The 20353-nt window shown below is 44.1% G+C and overlaps 1 protein-coding gene across 1 annotated transcript in view; it reads left to right on the top strand.

Annotated features, from left to right (window-relative positions):
• The window catches only part of ASTN2 (astrotactin 2), a 64124-nt gene that overhangs the window by 1228 nt on the left and 42543 nt on the right, over window positions 1-20353 (top strand). The window contains exon 2 of the mRNA XM_011971314.1: window positions 1823-1964. Within this exon, the coding sequence (XP_011826704.1) occupies window positions 1823-1964 (142 nt within the window). The remainder of the gene's footprint in view (window positions 1-1822; window positions 1965-20353) is intronic.

Below are 20353 nucleotides of genomic sequence, written 5' to 3'. Positions count from 1 at the left end.
AAAATAAATAAATAAAAATAAAGAATGAAACTTTTGTTTGAAAGACCAACAGGAAGCGATCTGTATATTCTGCTCAATCAGTTCCTTGGTAGAGAAGCACCCCCAGGCTGCTGTGAGTCCTAGTCTTCTGAAACACTAGCCAACACTATTGTTGTTTTATGGTTTCATGACATCGTTTTGTTCTTAATCCCAGGTAGAGAGGATGTAATGGAGCTGACATCCTTTTCTGGTTTATTACTGGGGTTGTACATGAATAGAGCTCTGAGGAACTCTCTATCAGGCAAGAAGAAAAGAAGAAAACAACAGTTGAGAGGCCTCATATCATTTTATACTGTGTGGTACAAAAATACCTCATATGTCAGTTTTTTTCCTTGATCATCCAATTTTAGAATTGGAGGGGAACTTAGAGGCCATTTAGTCTGGCCCATTTACTTTATCTATTTTTAAGTAATTTTTATTGATATTTTTATGGGTTACAAAAGCAATATATGTTTATTGAAGATAATTTTTAAAATAGAGATAAACAAAAATAAGATAGAAAAAGTGCCCATATGTCACTCTCCAGAGTCATTCTTAAACTTTTGTTTTTTCTTCCTTATGTTTTTAAATGTATGTGCATATAAAATTTCTACAAAAATGAGATTACTTTGTAATAGTGTAACCTGTTTTTTTAACTTCACATTATGTCATAAATACCCTTTGATATTCTTCCACAAATTATTTTTAATGACTATAAAATAGCCTATTGCATCATTGAACTCAATTGATATAGCCATTTCTATATGGTTGGACATTTAGCTGTTTCCACATTCTTGCTAGTATAAATAGTACTGCAGTGTTTGTCCTTATAACTTAATTTTTGTTCATATCTATATTTTTATTTTATTTTTTCAGGAATCCTAATAATGATTCTAGCACCTTCACCATGCAGAGGAGAAAACTAAAGCACAAAAAAATGAGGATTTAGTTGTCCATGACTATACAGCAAATTCTCAGCAGAACTAAGACTAGATCCCAAGAGTCTAGATGTTCAGTTATTCTTTCTAGTTTTCTTTACTTTCTAGACTTCTTTATTAGTCCTGTTTCTAGTAAACTTCCACTACTACTTAAAACCCAATGGTTAGATTTAAAGTAAATTAAAGAAGTGATGGAGTTTGAGGATTACAAATATGTGGCACATAGTCTCCCATTGTTCCATCCTGTACATGGTGAAGGTTCCGTGACATCATGTACATCCGGTACACGATGAAGGTTCCATGACGTTCATCACTAATCAATCACAGAACTCTTTCCTCCTTAGCTGGTCTCTGTCCATCTCAGTATAACACTCCATGAATCCAGTACCCATGCACAATATTGGCAAATTGGCATGAAAATTATTTTACATCTTTAGTACAGTTCCTTCATTTATACAAAGAAGGAAAATGCAATTCTAAGAAAGAGGAGTCTTGCTCAAGGAGTTAAGAGGGAGTGAATGGCAGTGACAAGGCCAGAGTAGTTACAGAAAAAAAAGCATAATATCCTTGCTACCTTTTCATGCATTTTTATTACACAATAATTTACCTCATTTGAGCCTTGCTACAATCTTATAAAGGTAGGTATTAGTATTTCCACTTGATGGATGAAAAAATTGTGCATAAATATGAACAAAGAGTCATCAAGGCTAAATACAAATTTGTGTCATTGTCATATATTTTGCTTTTTCTATCCATTATTTTTCTTGATAATGGTATCCAGACATTTGATAGGTTTGAATGACAGCAAAAACATGTGCTCACTATGGCCTGAGCTGGGGAGTTCATCTTTCTTTTTCTCCCTCCAGGAGAATTCCTGAGTTTTGCTGATGACTTACTCTCTGGCCTGGGCACATCTTGTGTAGCAGCTGGTCGAAGCCATGGAGAGGTCCCTGAAGTCAGTATCTACTCGGTCATCTTCAAGTGTCTGGAGCCTGACGGTCTCTACAAGTAAGATGTGTTGGGTGTGTGGGGACCATGAAGCAGACAGGATGATTTTAAGCCTAAGAGGAATGGCATGAGTTATTCTGTGCAGGCCAGCCAAATGTTTTGTTAGCTAGCCTATATGTGCAACTTGAGATTCTAAGGTTTAGAAATGTCCATTTGAGAAGTATGCCACAATGGATCACAGAATCACACCAGGTGAGTGCTGAAGTGCCCAGAGAGACCAGAAATTTAAAACCATTCCTTCTGCTGATTAGGAATCTGCAGCTCAGAGAGAGAAGAGTGTTTACTCAAGAGCACCGATCAAGTTATCAAGGATGGTTGGGACAGGGATCTCTGCCTAGTGGTCTTTTACCTCTTGTATCCTTTCTTCTCTTTAAATATTAGATTAGTATATCTGATATATAGACACATACACACTGAAATATGCATACTGAGATATATATGCCGATATATATTTAATATATACTTTTTATTAATAGATCCAGCTAGCCTTTTAAAAATAGTGCAATTATCACTCCTTTGTAGAGTATATTGGAGTCACTGCATTCAAACTTCTGAAGATGCAAGAGATAGTCACTCTGAGCTTCATTTGTTAGCCTTGGAAGAGAAAAGGAGCTCATTTGTTACTTTTTATTTCCTACCTCAGTGAGTGTTGTTTTTAGATCTGGATGCAACCATCATAAGCTATAACATAGAGCTTCATAGACCAACTCTCCTTATGTACCCTAATTATGGAACCATAGGCCACTTCCCTTATCAACTTAGAAAGCTGAAGTTGTTACAAAGTTGAGCTTTATTCACCAGTTATTCAATTCATTTATTTATTACTGTATTTAGCCATTCAGGGATTCATTCTTTCCTCCATTTAACTATCTATCTGCCCGAAGATTTATCCATTTTCCATTCATCCCTCCCTCTTGCCCTTCTTCCCTCTTTCCCTCCATTCATGCATCTCTTATCCATCTATTCACCTGCTCTTATATTCCTTCATTACATTAATTTATTCATTCATCAGTTACTTCATTCACACATTCGTTCACTGATTCATAACTTATTTACTTATTCAGTAGACATTTGCTGAGTATTTCTTGTGTTTTGGTCTTGTGCTAAGCACTGTGGATATGAATGAGACTAAGACAGAAGTCCTATCCTCAGATAACATAACCTAATGATTGTGAGAAAGGCCACAGACTATGGATTCAAATCTGGCTTTGACATTTTTAGTTAAGTGACTTTAGATAAGTTGCTTTACCCCCTAAGTCTCTTATAAAGCCTTTGTAAAACAAATAATAAAACCCACCTTGTAGAAATGTGTGATAATTAAACGAGAAACACCCTGGCTTGGTATCTCCAAGCATGTGCGCAATAAGTGTTAGTCCCTCCACAATCTGTGAACCTTGCTCACCTCAAAACACAACCCATCTTCCCTTTCCTCTCCCTTGCTCTTCCTCACCCTTTTGAACACTTGATATATTCAGGCTCCTTGGTAACAACCAATGTGTTGGGTCACCAAACTCAAGAATGTCAAAAAAGCTGGCAATTGAGTCTTCTGCCCCTGACTCTGCAACCTACTATCTCTGAGATGTTGGGACCCAAGCTTTATCTTAAGTCACTTGGGGGACAGTGAATGTTCTAGGAATGAAATCCTCTAAGTAAATATGCAATTCTACGTCTTCCAGTGGGACATCTGGGCAAATTTTACTAAAGTTTTAGGATGTACCTTAGGCCTTAAAGAATGACCACCATCCTCATGATGAGTAGGGAGATTGGGATCTGACTTTGAGAGCACAACTCTAGACACTCTTAATCAATAAGCACTCACCAACACCTTGGGCTCTGGGATAATGACATGTGTGAAGTGAAACACAAGTATGTGACTACATTAAGAGAGATTAAGTCCTCTCTAACTCTGAAAACTATAATTCTGTGAAGAAAGTGAATGGCATTTTCAAAAGATTTTCTGATAGATGGCTTCCGGTTTCTCCCCTCCTTAGGGTTATAGACTAAAGACACACAGACCCGGATTCAAATCCTGACCCTGTCCTTTATCAGCTCTGTGACACTGAGTGAGCTGCCTAACCCTCTGAGTCTCCAATTCCTTCTCGTTGAAAATGTGGATAATATGGTGTTTGGCCCACTGGGACCCCAGGAGGACTCGATGGGATCATGGACAAAAGCTATCTAGTGATGAGGTTCCAGTAGAAGCCTAAGAAGTGTTAGCTATTATCAATGTTGCTGTTGTTGCCCTTGTGATAATTTCAACTTTCTCCCATCCATCTACCAAATGATAGAAGATACAGCATCTGGCAGAGAAGGATGGTGTCCTGTTGGGTGATTCCTATTCACTAATACAGAAGGAGTAACCCTGTCTCTGGGTGACACTGTAGGGGCTTGATGTCATCTGGGCTGGAATCCTGCAGCCCCATTATGTAGAGAGCAATGAAATGTTTTATGGAATCCCGAAAGCAATTAACACTGAGAGCTGACAAATCAGCTGACATTCTTTAAAAGTGATGAACACTTTCCTTTGCCCCTTCTTTTCCTCACTGCCTGACACCACCCCTCCTTTCCACCTCTTAAAGTATGGCACATTCTTTCTTCCTCTGTCCTGGAAATGTGCTTGTCAGGAGCTTGTCATCTCTAACTCTGAACACTTCTCTATTTTATTTATGTATTTTTGAAATGGATGATGTTAATGGCCCTGGGATCCAGGCCGCTCTGACCAGGAACCAGGGTGTTGTTTGGAATGGTCTCTTATCCCATTGGCGGCTCTCCTCCCATGGAGTCTGACCAGCTCGGTCTGGAGTTTTAAAATAGTTCCAGTGTCAGTTCTTAGGGATTCTCATTTTCTGCTTGCTCGTTTTTTACCCAAATTCTTCTTCCTCTTGAGCCAAAAAGACTGTGTGTGGCAGTAGAAATAGCACAGGCCTTGGGGACAGGCAGGGCTGGGTGTGAACCCTGATTCTGACGCATGCTCATAACCTGCCCCGAGGCAGGTTTTTCACTGCTCTATGAGACAATTTCTACCTCTGGAAAAAGAGGCTGATGATTGTCCCTATCTCAAAGGGTTGTAAGGAAGAAGGTTGACTTTGAAAACTCCACAAACAAGGCTTACCTGAATTCTTGGCACGTAGGCAGCCTACAGGAAGTGTTAGCCACTTTCTTCTTCTCCCCTGACTCTTCTTCTCAATCCCTGGTTATCAGTGTCTTTTCTAAGCACAGCTCTGGAGGAACTGGCCCTTATCAGGCAAGTTGCAGTCCCACTATCCTTGGAAGGAACGACCATCCAGAATCCTTCTGGGAGAAATGGAATGAGAGGAGAGGATTGATGCAGAGGAGAGAGGTCTCAGAATGGCCCAAGTTGTAGTTAAGCACAGTCAGACACCAAATTCTGCACCCATGCTTCTAAAGGATTCAGGTGGCAGGAGAGTGGAGGACTAGTCTCTCCACCAGAGAATCTGGGCTCATGCCCTGCTATTAGTTCTGCCTCTAGGACCTTGGATTAAATGTTCAGATTCCTTCCCTGTTCTGCACTGTCAGCATCTTTAAAATCAAGGTGCATGAGATTCTAGCTCATGAGTTCTGTCATGGGATTTATTTTCATCCCTTCTGTCCTTCTCCTGAGCTTCTGCTCTTCCAGCTTTTCTAGCTCTCTCACATCTGTTTTGCACTACTGTGCCTCTCTGTGTCTCTGCTTGTTTCTCTTTGTCTTTTATTCCCTCTCCATGTAAGTATTTTCTGTATGGCTTCCTGTCTTTGTCTGTCTGTCATTCTCCCTACCATTCCTTTTTTTGTCTTTTTATTCATTATTTTAGTTTATGTTGCTATAAGTGTATCTCAGTTTCTTGGTCCTATTTTTTTTTGAAATTTGGCCTCTCTCCCTCTCTCTGGCCCCACTCCAACCCCAACTCCCTCTCTCTACCCCACCTAGGAAGGCAAATTTTTTCTTTAGCCCCTCCATCGATGTAACTTTACACAGCGCCACAGGGTAAGAATAATTGAACGAGTGAAAGTCAAGGCTGATTTTCTGTCCTAAGCTCACCCTGGTGTAACAAAACAGAAACATCAGCACCCGTACCCTGTTTAAATTGAATTTCCTTGTTTGTTTCGTTTGTTTTGCTTTTGAATGAAAACAAACAAGAGCAGCAGAGGGAGAGGGTCCCAGGAAGGTCTGACAGCAGGGCCAGCTCCTGCTGCCGTGGGTGGGTTGTTGGAATCGAGGGGTGACCCTGAGCAGGAGTCTCCACTCAGGGCCAATGGCTCAGGCCTGGCTGGGCATCCATGGTCCCTGCCCTTGCCTGGCCAGAGGCCCAGACACCCTTCTTGTAGCTGCTCTCCAATTTCCTATTACCCAAGGTAATTAGCCTCTGTCTTGTCTTGGCTGCCTTGCCTTTCTCTAATTGTGGAAGGCTGCCAAAGGGTCCTCAGCAAGCATGCCAGCAGCAACCAGGCCTGATTCCTGGGGTGGGGGATGCATTCCCACACATTCAGAGGCTTGCCCCAGACCCGCCCTCACCTCCCTGGCTTCAGCTCTATGAAAGGAATGCCAAGGGAGCCTGGGGACAGTAGTCAAGTGCCAACATCCACGGTGGGAACAGAGGCTTGGGCCAGAGGCTCTATCTTAGCGGGGTGGGTAGAATTGGAAGAGTAGAAGAAAAAGCAAAGCCCTGGAGAAGGGAGGGCATTGTGGAAAAAAGCCTGAGGTTGGGAGTCTGACAGAAATTTTCACACTTGCTCTCAGTGGTACGCTGGGTCAGTTCTTCCCCCTCCTCTGGTCTTAGTGTTATTTGTGACATGGAAAGGTTAAGTTCAGTGAGTCCCGAGACTTGCACACTGAGGTAGGAATGGAGACTCCAAACAGAGGTTCTGATGCCCAGTACCACCAGGACTTTCTGGATAATGCTGCTAGTAATAATAATATTTTATTGAGTATTCACTATGTGCCAGGAACCATTCTAAGGTATGTGTACTATCTAATTCAATTCTCATGATAAACCTATAGATAGGGTATTGTTATTTTTATCCTCTCCCATTTCACAGGTGGGAAAGCTAGGGCTTGAGGGAGTAATCATTTTCCCCAATGTCACATAATGAGAAGGGGTAGAGCTGAGATTCATACCCAAGCTGATTCTTAATGCCCACCTGCACCTCCCCTCCCCTCCTCCCATGTGCTGTCAACGCACCTGGTGAGGTATGAGTGGAAGAGAACTTCCTAACTGCAAATGACACTGTTTGCAATGGAAAGAACACCAGGCTTGGGGACCGAAGACTCAGATCACAGCCTATAGATGGCAGGTGGGGGTGCTTCACACCTCATCCTTCTCATTTGTAAGATGGAGATAATCAATCTCATCCATAAAATGGAGATAATTTGTCATATCTCCCCCAAATTAAATTGGATAGTAGACAGAAATTTGCTTCAATATTTTCATAAGGTTGTGTATACATGTGAAGGGTTATCAGTGCCACTCTATGTTTTTCAAAAAGCAGCAACAGGAAAGGCAATAGACTTTGTGTATCTCCATCCCCTACCGCTACTAGCACACACACATAATTTTAAATTAGGCCTATTAAATCAGACAGAGGTGGGTTTTTACCCATTGCGTGGCCTTGGGCAAGTTTCTTCACCACTCTGTTTCAGATTTTTTGTTTCATTTTGACTTTTTGAGACAGTCTGGCTCTGTCACTGAGGTTCTGGAGGGCAGTGGTGCAATCACAGCTCACTGCAACCTCAAGCTCCCAGGCTCAAGCCATCCTCCCACCTCAGCCCTCTGAGTAACTGGTACTACAGGCATGTGCCATCATGTCCAGCTAATTTTTGTATCTTTTGTAGAGACAGGATTTTGCCATGTTGCCCAGGCTGGTCTCGAACTCTTGGGCTCAAGCCATCCACCTGCCTCATCCTCCCAAAGTGCTGAGATTACAGGCATGTGCAACCATGCCCAGCCTGCTTCAGTTTTTTATCTGTAAAATTGAATCATAATAGGATTTATTTCATAGGGTTATGAGGATACAGTGAACTGAAATATGTAAAGAGGACAAGATAATGTCTAGCTCATTGTCAGTGCTTACCAAATGGCAGCAGGGGGAGGAGTAACCACTGTGACTACTGTTTGTGATGACAGACATTACCTAAGCAGTCACATGTGGGATGGCCTCTGCTAACACCATATGTTCACAGCCTTCCAGCAGGTTGGCGTTCTTCTCCCACACTGGCCTCTACCCACCACTCTGCAGGCACGCTTGCTAGAGTGCACCAGTCTCTTCCTTCCTCAAGGTCTTTGCCTCTACTGTTCTCTTTCCCTGGGATGTCCTTCCCTTGGCTCTTCCATGTGTGTTTCCTTGTTCTCCTTCAGGTCCATGATTAGATGTTGCCTCCTTAGAGATGCTTTCCTTTGCCACTTGTATCTACCTACCTGCCGTGCACACAGACACACAAAGCCATGGTACTCACTAATACTGTAATGATTTAGTCTCTATTACTTGTTTTTGTGTATCTTTTCTCACTAGAAGGACACTGGACCAGGGTCTGTGTCTGCCTTGTTCATCCTCTATCCCTGGTACCTAGAACGGTAACTGACACTAGGTAAGAATCCAGTAAATATTAGTTGAATGATTTGAACACATTTTCAAGTCAATGTAGAAATTCTCTAGACACTGACTTCTCCCCTTCACTCATATAAAATTTCCTACTCACTTTCTCACCAAATATTCAGGAGACACCCACTATGTGCCAGGCTGTGGTCCAGTACTATAGCTCTACATCTGTCTCTAGGTTTCTATGTTTCTATTTCTATCTTTCTCTGTCTACTTTCCTCTCTTGGCTCCCTCCTTCTTTCCCCTTCCCTCTCTCCCTCCCTGCTTCCCTTCCCTACTTCCTCCCTTTCTTCCTTCCTTCTTTCCTTCCTTTCTTCCCCATCCTTCCTTGCTTACTTCCCTCCCTCCCTCTCTTTTTCTTTCTTTCTTATAAACCTTATTTAATCTAATCCTCAAAACAACTCTGTAAGGTAGTTACTGTTATTCTCACTTAACAGATAAGGCAACTAAGGCACAGAGAGGCTAGGTAACTTGACTACAGCCACAGAGCTAGTAAGTAGAGGCAGATTTCCAGCCCGTTTATCTCCACTGCCTGAACTGAAAATTGCCACACTGAATTATGAGAAGAGTTGGGCATATAGCAATGACAGGGGTCAGAGTGGAAGCTGTGGGCAGGGATCTTTTATGCAAAGATCCATGCCCAAATGGGTTGGAAACAATATGGAAAACAAACTTTTAGTTTTCACACAAAAGCTACATGGCTACCATTGAATTTCAAACTTTGTCCCTTCCCTGCTGTTCTCACAGCACTACACAGACAGTTGTACATGGGGTCTGCATGAGAACCCCTGCTCCTCCCTAGGGATAGACTCCCGTTGTCATTTGTGCGATACCCTTGATTCCCTGCTCTCATCTGCTGAGCTGTTTCCCAGCACTCTCAGACTCCCATGTGTTTCAGCAAACAAGTCCAGGCTCCTGGCCCAACAATCCTATTCCAAAAGCCCAGGGGGCTGGGAGCTTTGGATGGAGCATTGCTGGCCTGTCCACCACCCTCAGGACACCACCTTTCCTGGGCACAGCCTGGGAAGCACATCACAGAGGCAGCCAGGGCCACCACCATGGATACTATAATTATATATTAGATGAAATCCCAATGTTTCCCTTTATTTACATTCCTACCCTACCCTCTTCATTTCCTTTCTTCGTGCCAAAAATCAGCACAGAATTTACTGGAAACAGCATGAAAGTCATCAGGAGCCCTCCAGGGCTGGCTTTCAAAAGTGCTTGTCCAGATGATAGGAGGTGAGATTGCTGAGGGTCATCCTGTCTCTGGCTCTCAGCAGCTATGGGGCCTTTGGCAAGTGGTTTCCGCTTTGGAGGCCTTCATTTCTCCATTTGTAGAAGAGGGCTTGAAAGGGGCCGTCTCAAATGAACTTTTCATGAATTCAGAGGCTGTGCATTTCTTTTCCTTTTTTTTTTTTTTTTTTTTTTTGAGACACAGTCTCCTTCTGTTGCCCAGGCTGGAGTGCAGTGGTGTGATCTCAGCTCGCTGCAACCTGTGCCTCCCGGGTTCAAGCGATTATTCTGCTTCAGCTTCCTGAGTAGCTGGGACTACAGGCATGTGCCACTGTGCCCAGCTAATTTTTGTATTTTCAGTAGAGACGGGATTTCACCACATTGGCCAGGCTGGTTCGAACTCTTGGCCTCGTGATCCACCCTTCTAGGCCTCCCAAAGTGCTGGAATTACAGGTGTGAGCCACCACACCCAGCACGAGGCTGTGCATTTCCAGAGATGATGGGGGCAAGGAGACGGTCTCCAGCCCCTGGCAACTGGAGAGGCAAGGATCTAGTCCAGGTGAAAGAATTGTATTCAGCTTAAGATCAGATGTTTCTGCTTTCTCTTAGCATCAGTGACCCAACGCTCAGTGGGCCTGTTGGGCCACCTCCTAGATAGGACCCTGAAGGGACTTTCAGCTCCTGTGAGAAGGGAGCAAACAGGAAACCTTCCATGCTGACCAGAGGCCTGGGCTGCAGCCCAAGGTTTATCCAGGACGCACCAGGGAAAGAATCCAGGAGAGGCTTGATAGGGTTCTTGTACTGCTCTGTTCTGGCTTTTTCTTTCCACTGTGAACTTTTCATTCTTTATTTCATTTCATTCCTCCTTTCCTCCCTCCATTCATTTTCTTCCCTGGCTCTCCTCCCTCCCTCCCTCACTTCCTTCCTTCCTTCCTTCCTTCCTTCCTTCCTTCCTTCCTTCCTTCCTTCCTTCCTTCCTTCCTGCCTTCCTGCCTTCCTGCCTTCCTGCCTTCCTGCCTTCTGTCCTTCCTTCCTTTCTCCCCCCCTTTCCCTTTTCCTTTCCTTCCTTCCTGTATCCCTCCCTCCCTTCTTCTCTCCCTCCTTCCCTCCTCCTTCTCTTTCTTCCTGTTTCCCTGCCTCCTTTCCCATATTTGTAACCTCTCTCCTTTGCTTTCTCCTTTTGTTCTTTTTAAAACTGTTTCTGCCTGGCCTTTTATTTCCCCCTCTGCACTCTGTTTCTTCTTCTTTGCTTTCTTGTTCTCTCTTTCTTGGTCATGGACACTACTTCCCTCTTCATGTCACCCTGGTTTCCTGTCCATCTTTCTCTGTCTTTTTCTTTTCTGTCTTTCTTTCTTTTTTTTTTGATTAGGAGTCTCACTATGTTGCCCAGGCTGGTCTTGAACTCCTGAGCTCAAGCCATCCACCTGCCTCGGTCTCCCAAAGTACTGGGATTACAGGCGTGAGCTACAGTGCCTGGCCTGTCTCTGTCTTTTTGTGTCTGTGTGTACCTCTCTTCTACTTGCTCTGTGTCTGTACCCCTGTCTCTTTCTCCTTTTCTTATCACTTCTCAGTCCCTGTCTTTCTCAGCCCTAGGGTCTCTCTTCTTCTATCCTCCTGTGCATTTTTCTCTCCACTTTCCTCCTCTAACACCCCACGCCCCACACCAGCCTAAGTACAAGGATCTGTGCCTATTATCTGATTCTGGGCTGAATGGCAATTTAGGTGTGGCCAAGGGTCTCAGAGCTCAGTAGGGATGGGACTGACCGATGTCCCCAAACTCCAGTGGAATGTGAACTTCCCTTGGCTGTGGTGTCCAGTTCTAATTGGTTAGAGGATGGGGGCAAGTACGGCAGCCCGGCGACTCAATTCCATCTAACATCAGGTCGTATTGACCTCTCCAAAGTGCACAGTTGGGGCCTGGGAGAGGGGAATCGCTGTCCTCAAGCCAGAAGCAAATACAGCCATGCATCCCAGGCCAAGAGAGACTCGTAGAGGAAAAATAACGCTGTTTTTCAGCCGACAGACAGTGAGGCTCCTAAAACCTGCTGGGGACTCTCAAGCAGGCTATTTCTTTCCTCACACTGCGTCAAGATTCCATCCAGGAATGGGACACCAGCCAGGGTTCCAGAGGGACGGGGCACAGACTGCTCATGTGACCTCGTGGAATGGGGAGGGGGTTGGAGCTGAGGCTGCTCTGGAGGGCTAAGCCTTGAATACTGAGCAGAGGAGCTGGGCTTTCTCCTGCAGGCAGAGGGGAGCCAGGAAGGGCACTGGAGGAGGGACAGGATGTATCTTAACCTGTGTTTTGTGGTGACAACCCTGACCATGGTTTGGAGAACAGGCTGAGTTGAGCTGAGAGCCAGGAGGGCCATTTGATATTGATAAAAGGGGGAAGGATGGAGTCCACACACATTTGGGGACCAGTAAGTGTTGCTCTGATTAGTGAATGTGCTGGGCCAAAATGGAACAGCACAGTCTTAGGAAACATCTGGAAACAGCTTTTTCATAACTGACTGCAATGCACAGTGTTCAAGAAAAGAGCATATTTGTTGACTGTCTAGGAGGTGTCTCACAGTAAGGTAGGCACTTGTGCTGCAGAACTAACCAAACCAAAGTATTTGCCCTCGTGGAGCTCATATTCATGATATTGAATACAGAGAAGGGACCGGGTTGTTACCTGACACTGTATATCATGCTCCAGGGGCTGTGGGGACACCAAGGAAGAGCCACTAGCCCAGCCAGGGGAACCCTCTGCTGCAAGTCTTCTGAGGAAGTGAGAGGATGGATTGCAGTGGGTTGAACAGTGTCCCTGAAAAATTCACATCTATCTGAAGCCTCGGGATGGGGCTTTATTTGGAAATCGTCTTTGCAGATATATTTACTTAAGGATCAAGATGAGGTTATACTGGATTAAGTTAATTCCTTAATTCAATGACTGATGTCACTCTAAAAAGACAGAGCAAAGAAGACATGTGAAGACAGAGGCTGAGATTAGAATGATGCCGCCTCAAGCCAAGGAACACCTGGGGCCATCCGAAGCTGAAAGTGTCAAGGAAGGATTCTTTCCAAGAGCCTTCAGAGGAAGCATGGCCATGCAGATGCCTTGTTTTAGCACGTCTAGCCTCCAGAACTCTGAGAGAATACACTTCTGTTGTTTCAAGCCACCAAATTTGTGGTGCCTTTTAATGGTAGCCCTAAGAAACTAATATGAGGGAAAAGAGGATTTGGGACAGAGGGCAGATTGTGAGCAGGCTGGGGTACGAGAGACAACGGTGCAGCAGACAGTATAGCTGGAATGTGGAAGGCCAGGCAAAGTAGGAGATTTGGGGCTATGGAGGCAGGCAAGGACCTTATCAGCCAAGTTGGGCTCCATGAGGAACATGGGGAAGCTTCCAGGGAGTTGGTGGTATGAATGAGCTTCATTGCTGCAGGAAAGAGTTGACTTGCAAGGGGAAGGCCAAGCATCTGAACAATGCCTAGAGGAGAGGAAGCAGGTCCCCAAGGCCCTAGAAATGATGACCATGAAGAACACTTGAGTGACCTTGAATGTTTATTCAAGTTAAGAAAAGACACAAAAGGGTGCAACCAATGTCTTCAACCCTCTGTAGAGCTACGCAGGGTAAGGGGCACAGATGTGTTCACTGTGACTCCAGAGGGCGGGACAGTGGTACAAGGCTGTAAGGCAGATTGATTTTGGATCACCACAGGAAATGTTCTATTACTGACTTTCAGTGAGCTGCCAGTCTCGGTGGGCAGTGAGAGCCCCATGCTCAGGGCAGAAGGGAGCTGTTAGGGATGAGGCAAACTCTAAGCCATGCTTTATAAGGAGGAACTTTCCAGTGATGGCAATGAGTCAGTGTGGCCAGATGCTTGATAATAGAGAGTAGTGAGGACTGCAGTAAATTAGGCATGGCACAGAGAATACTTAGTTCCAGCTGCTGATTACCATTTGAGACTGCTGACTTGGTGTTAATACATCTTCCAAGCCAGAAATCTAGATGCTTATGTGAAACCTCCTAATTATTACATGCTGGCAACCAATTTAAAATTGGCCAAATAAACCAATTTTGTAGGTAAGAATTAACCTGCAGATCATTAATTTGGGAACTCTTATGTAGGTCACTTCTCTCAGTGTATAGATGAGGAAGCTGAGAGCCCAAGAGACTCATTGGCATCATAGTCAAGGCAGAGCCAGGAATGACACATGGGAATCCTGACTTCTGACTTCTGTCTTTTACTGGTGGGCTGTGACCATCACTTTCTACTTTAGGGTTCCTTGTCAGGAACAAAGCATCCAGTTAGTTCAACATAGGGAGAGGTGTCTGGAGTGGGATCACAAGCCCCACGTAGGCTGCATGCCCAACTTTGCTGTCCATCCACCTGGGGCCTTGGGCAAAGAGCTTCAGTTTTCTAATCCTCAGTTTCCTTTTCATTGCAATGAGGGGCTCAGATAGACAAGTTCCTTTCTGCTCTGATCATTTAAGACTCTAGGAATGAAACCAGGCTAGAGGCCAGGCTTCTTAACTTTTCCCTGCTCTCATTATCTTGGCTGTGGGTCCATCACTGCACATAGAGGGGCTGCCTTCCCCCCACTCCCACCTCCATCTGTGAAGAATGTTGTGAGCAGTCCTGAGTCATCACTGGAAAGGTGTTAGTGGACTGTAGGGATCACCATTAATGATGTGTAGAGAGTCAGAGGTGAGACAGAATCCAGACTTCTGGCATTTTTCTTGCTGCTCTGTTCTCCTTTCCCCCAAAGACAGACTCCCCCATCCACCAACAACCCTATTCCACTTTCATATTTGAATCACAGGATAGTAGATCTTGAGACTGCAAACACCACTGATCTAAACCCTCTCTCTTTATGGGAAAAACTAAAGCCAGGGAGGAGATAGGGCTTGACCCAGGTCACCCAGAGAGCCAGAGCCAGAGCTGGGCTGAACCAGGGCTCTTCACCTCTACTATAGCCTACCTGCTGCTCTCGTGTACTAGATTCAAGCACCCATCTGCCCCTGATCCTCTTGGGTATCGGAGAGTCTATGAGCATGGGGTTTTGAGTCAGATTATTCTAGGGTCATTTCAAATCTCAGACAGTTTCTGGCTGTATAAGATGCTTATTTCTTCTGGGTCTCAATTTCCACATCTATACAGTGAGAGTATTGCTATTTTCCATGTTAGAATTTTGTTGTGAAACAAATACACATGCAGAGCTTCCAAGCATGGGGTGTCCGGAACAATATGAAACACGTACCATACCAAGTACATGCAAGATCTTGAGTAGATCTTTTTTTTTTTTTTTTTTTTTGAGACGGAGTCTTGCTTTGTCTCCCAGACTGGAGTGCAATGGCACGATCTCAGCTCGCTGCAACCTCCACCTCCTGGGTTCAGGCAGTTCTCCTGCCTCAGCCTCCCAAGTAGCTGGGATTACAGGTACCCACCAACATGCCCAGTTAATTTTTGTATTTTTAGTAGAGACGTCATTTTACCATGCTGGCCCAGCTGTTCTCAAACTCCTGACGTCAGGTGATCCACAGGCCTCGGCTTCCCAAAGTGCTGGGATTACAGGCGTGAGCCACCGCGCCCAACCTCAAGTAGGTCTTTATCTGCCAACTGAAGTGATGACCTTGAAGGAGACTCATGCTTGGCTAATTGTCCTGCCCATTGTGCAGTTACTCATGTTTTTCTGTTCCTGAGCATCTCCCAGAAGCCCTTTGGACAAGGGATCTGGCTAATTTGAGTTGTTTTCCCCCATCATCTGACATAACAAGAGATGCCTTTCCTCCCTCTCCTTTTATTCTACTATTCCTTGAACCTATACCTAACATGTTTCTCTTTATCAGAGAGAATGAAAACTGTCTGTAATCTCAGAGTAGAATAGGTTTTAGAAACCATGGTTTAGTTACCTGTAAATCCGTAACATATGGCCTGACACTTAGTAGGTACTTAATTTAGCAAACATCAAAGATTGGTAATAGGTATTACAGGTTGAATGAATGAAGACAGTCTGTCATGTAAACAGCGTAGCTATCAGCCAAGAACATAGCAATGATGTGGTCCCTGCCTCCCAATCGTTGCTATCATGTACCATTTATCAAACTCTATTACATGCCATTCATTATGCTAAGATCTTTTGGTCCACTAACTCTTTGAACCTTAATAATATGATACCCTCTAAGGTAGATACTATCCATATTTTCCAGGCAAGAAAACCAAGATGGGAAGGCTTAATGGTTTGCCCAAGGTCACCTAATTAGTAAGTGAAAGAACCATGATTCTTTTTTTTTTTTTCCCAAGACAGAGTCTCGCTCTGTCGCCCAGGCTGGAGTGCAGTGACACAATCTTGGCTCACTGCAAACTCTGACTCTTGGGTTCAAGCAATTCTCCTGCCTCAGCCTCCTGAGTAGCTGGGATTACAGGTGTGCCCCTCCCAACACACAGCTAAATTTTTTTTTTATTTTTTTATTTTTACTAGAGACGGGGTTTTGCGATGTTGGCCAGACTGGTCTTGAACTCCTGACCTCAGATGATCTGCCCGCCTCCGCCTCCCAACTTGCTGGAATTACAGGTGTGAGCCACCGTGCCTGGCTAGAACCATGATTCTAACACAAGCTGTCTGGCTCCAAAATCCGCACTTGTGTACTCTTATGCACTTCTCTCTTAGGCAGTGACCAAGCTGGAAATCAAAGTCTTATGGCTGAGACTGAAAGAGCTTTGCCCAGTGTTAGGGACAAACTTTTAAGCAGCTAATCATCTTAGGGGTAGAAGGTGATTTGCCCCATAATAAAGGCATGGGAGTTCTGAGGAGGCTGTAATCTCTAACAGCCAGTGTGCCTTTAGGGAGGCACCCTTGAGCTAGGTCTGGAAGAATGGATAGAATTGAACACTTAGAACTGGGGAGGTTATGGCATCACAGGCAGAAGGAGTAGCTGAAATGAAGGCAGGGAGGTAGGGTATTGAAGGGACCACATATAGGGTACAACAGAAAGTTCAGAGCAGTTGAAACGTATAGTATATGAGGTTGGAGAGGCAGGACTTGCAAGGCCTCATAATGTGTGCTAAGGAGGAGCAGTGATAAGGCCACACTTGGGTTTTAGAAAGATCTCTGTGGTGCATAAGTTAGAATAGAGGAGGCTGCAGGTAGGGAGACTAGTTTGGGGTCTGGCTGAGAGAATAAATCTGGATTTAGAACTATGCAGAGGGCTGGAGAGGAGGAGACAGATGATGGGGGTCATAGCATGTAGGGCTGTTGCATTCGCGGGTTTCTTTGGGACTCTATCAAAGGACAACCAATAAGTCAGCCTTAGTGAGAAGACAGAGCCCAAGGTTTGAAATGTAAAAACCTAGTTTCAAATTCTGACTCCTGTAGTTTGTAGCTGGGTAGCCTTTGAAAAATTGCCTAACCTTGGAGACCAAGCCTTTTCCTGCATCCAAAAAGTGAGAGTAATAAATTCTTCTTCAGAGTGTACGTATGAAATTAAAACCGAATATTCCATATGTCCATTTCTGGCACCTAGTAGGCTCTTTATTCCTAAGAATGTCCTGCTGTCCTTTCCATTTGCTTCACTCTTATTGCAGTAAACATTCATATGAATTCCCCCACTCCACCGCCTTCACTGCCCAACTTCCCTCTCTGTCCCTCTTTCCCCGGGATGCCAGAAATGAAATAACATTCTTCACATGTTTGTTCTAAAGCTCCTGGCAGCCTTCCCAAAGACCCCTGGCTGGGTCAGGACTGATTTGCATTAGCATGTGTGAGGCCAGCCTGAAGGGGAGGGAGAGGCCCTGTTTTCAGGGAGTTTCAGCAGGCACCCCTGCCAGAAAAAGGAGAAGTTACTATTTCTTTCTGGGAAACATTCACAGATTAAAACAAGCAAGAAAGGCCGGGAAGCTGTCTCGCTTGTGGAGAGGTTGTGTGTGGGTGAGCTGCCTATCTGACTCTCACGACTGGATCCAACTCCTCTCACCCTTATCGCAGGCCTGTCCCCAGAAATCTCTCCTACAAACAGTGTAGTAACTTAACACCATTACATAGATCTTTCTTAATCATATCTATAGCCTGTAACAGGGGGAAGAGAGAGAGCAAAGAGGCAAAGAAGACACTCAGAAGCTACAGGATAAACAAACAGTAATTTTGCTGGCTTCTACACAGATATTAAATCAACACAAAAAATCATTTAAAAAAAGAAAAAGGAGAGGAAACCCCAGAGATTTTTTATTTGTTTGTTTTTGCTTTAATCTTGTTAATTTTTGAACAATACATTGTCTTAGAGTCATAACTTTCTTCCAGGAATCTCAATACCCTTGTTCCAATGTAGGTAACCAATGGCAGGCCAAGGGCAGTCCCCTCAAGCATACCCATTGGCATCATGAAATATGCCATTTTTAGAGGCAAGAATCATGCCATTTACAGAGAGGACAAATGAGTTCTGGGTGCTTTATTGGACTTTATTTAACTTCCCATAATTTCCCTTATTCATCTTCAGTCCACAATCTGAATATGCTTACTTCAGGCAAGACTTTTGCCTTCTCTTCATGGCAGTGTTCATATAAATACTTTGGAGTGCAAATAAAAGAATAAATGATATGAATGGCTATTATATAAAGATTGCTTTCAATTAAAAATAAGGCACCATTCTAAATAATTTCTATAAGTTAATCCATCCACCTTTCTCAATGAGACAGTGTTTTTTTTTATTATCACTGTTTTACAGATGAGAAAACCAAAACCCAAAGAAGTAAAAAAAATTTACCAAAAGCCATGCCACAAGTCAGTAGCAGAACCAGGATGTGAACTCAGACAGTTTGTCTCCAGAGTCCAACTTCCTAGTTATTAACTGATCCAGCATCCCCAGAAGTCACATTAGCATTTAAGGAGCCTAGTACAGCATGTGCTGTTCCCCTTCACAGGGCCTTGGAACATGCCGAATCTTTTCCCTGGGTTAACACTATTCATCCTTCAGTGTTCAGCCTAAATCTTCTTTTTTTTTTTTTTTAGAAGGAGTCTCGCTCTTGCCCAGGCTGGAGTGCAGTGGTGTGATCTCAGCTCACTGCAACCTCTGCCTCCCCAGTTCAAGCAATTCTCCTGGCTCAGCCTCCTGAGTAGCTGGGATTACAGGCACCCACCACCACGGCCAGCTAATTTTTGTATTTTCAGTAGAGACGGGTTTTGCCATGTTGGTCAGGCTGGTCTCGAACTCCTGACCTCAGGTGATCCTCCCACCTCGGCCTCCTAAAGTGCTGGGATTACAGGTGTGAGCCACAGTGCCCAGCCTCAGCCTAAATCTACATCCTCAGAATGGCATCCGCAGGACCCATAATCTAAATTATGTACCTCACCTCCTTTCTTTATTGCAATTATCAAACATTGCAATACATATTTATGTGTGTATTAATGTTCCCTGTTAGACTTGACAGTTTATGGGGTATAGTGTTTGCTTTATCTGTGTATCATGGGCTATGGAAAAAAAAAAAAAAAACTTGGGAGAGCAAGGAAGTTTTTAGCGGGCAGGGATGACTTCCTCCTGCCTTTATTTATCCAACACACATTTATTCTCTAGGAGTATGTTCAAATGTGACACCCTCCCTATTAACATTTAGTGTTTGTTTACTCTATTAGTTTTCAAGTGCCTTTTTCTCTGTACAACTCAGCACTACATTCTTGGAACCCAGAGATGAACAAGACATTGTCTCTGCTTCCATGGAACTCACGATGAAATGTGGTCAATGATATGAGAGCTCAGACGAGAGAATTCCTTTCAGCCCAGTGAAAGCTACCCAGAAAGGATGACATTTTATTTAAGTTTTAAAGAATGATCAGAATTAGTAAGATTCAGATAGCAAGAAAAGGAAACACGATTTTCCAAGAAGAGGAGGTTATCTGTGCAAAGTTACTGAGAAGCAAGGCAACATGGCACATTTGCAACCCCTACTCAAGTCATTTTGGTGCAAAGGAACAAATCTGGGTGATGAAAGAAGTTGGTAGGGCTCAAATCATAAAGAGACTATTTTGCCAACCTAAGGAGTGTTGACTTTATCTTGAAAGTAGAGAGAGCTATTAAGGGTCATGAGCCAGCTGCTCAGTTGACATTGTCAGATTTGCTCTTTAGGAAGATCACTCTGGCTAATACACTAGCAACAGATTACAGGTGGGACCAAACTATAGGAAGTAATTTGGGAAGCTGTTCCCAAAGCCTGGATGAGAGCCAGCGAGGTCTAGTGTAGGCAAGAGTTGGAAGAAAGAGGGAAGATTAACAGAGGGTGAGGGATGATCCACAGACAATTCCTCTGTGTACGTGAACATCCTTCCTGATGCTGGTTGGTAAGAACTCTACTCCAATTCCTTTCCTCTTAGGTGGGCCCAAGGTACAGCAGTACTGGTGACAACCAGGAAACTTTCTCCTAACATGTCCTGTGGACGATAAACAAAATGTAAGCCTATTCGAGTTGGTAAAAGTCCCCATTTTTTCCTTTCTAATTTTTATACGTAGTTAGCTCGCCTCTCTTTCTGAAAAAGGAAATAAAGTCTTTGGGAGTGCCACTAGTATATATGAGGCTAGCAG

The sequence above is a fragment of the Mandrillus leucophaeus genome, unplaced genomic scaffold (genome assembly GCF_000951045.1).
Source record: "Mandrillus leucophaeus isolate KB7577 unplaced genomic scaffold, Mleu.le_1.0 Scaffold1210, whole genome shotgun sequence".
NCBI lineage: Eukaryota > Metazoa > Chordata > Mammalia > Primates > Cercopithecidae > Mandrillus > Mandrillus leucophaeus.
Note: the sequence above shows the minus strand (reverse complement) of the source record. Positions and strands in the feature narration are given on the sequence as shown.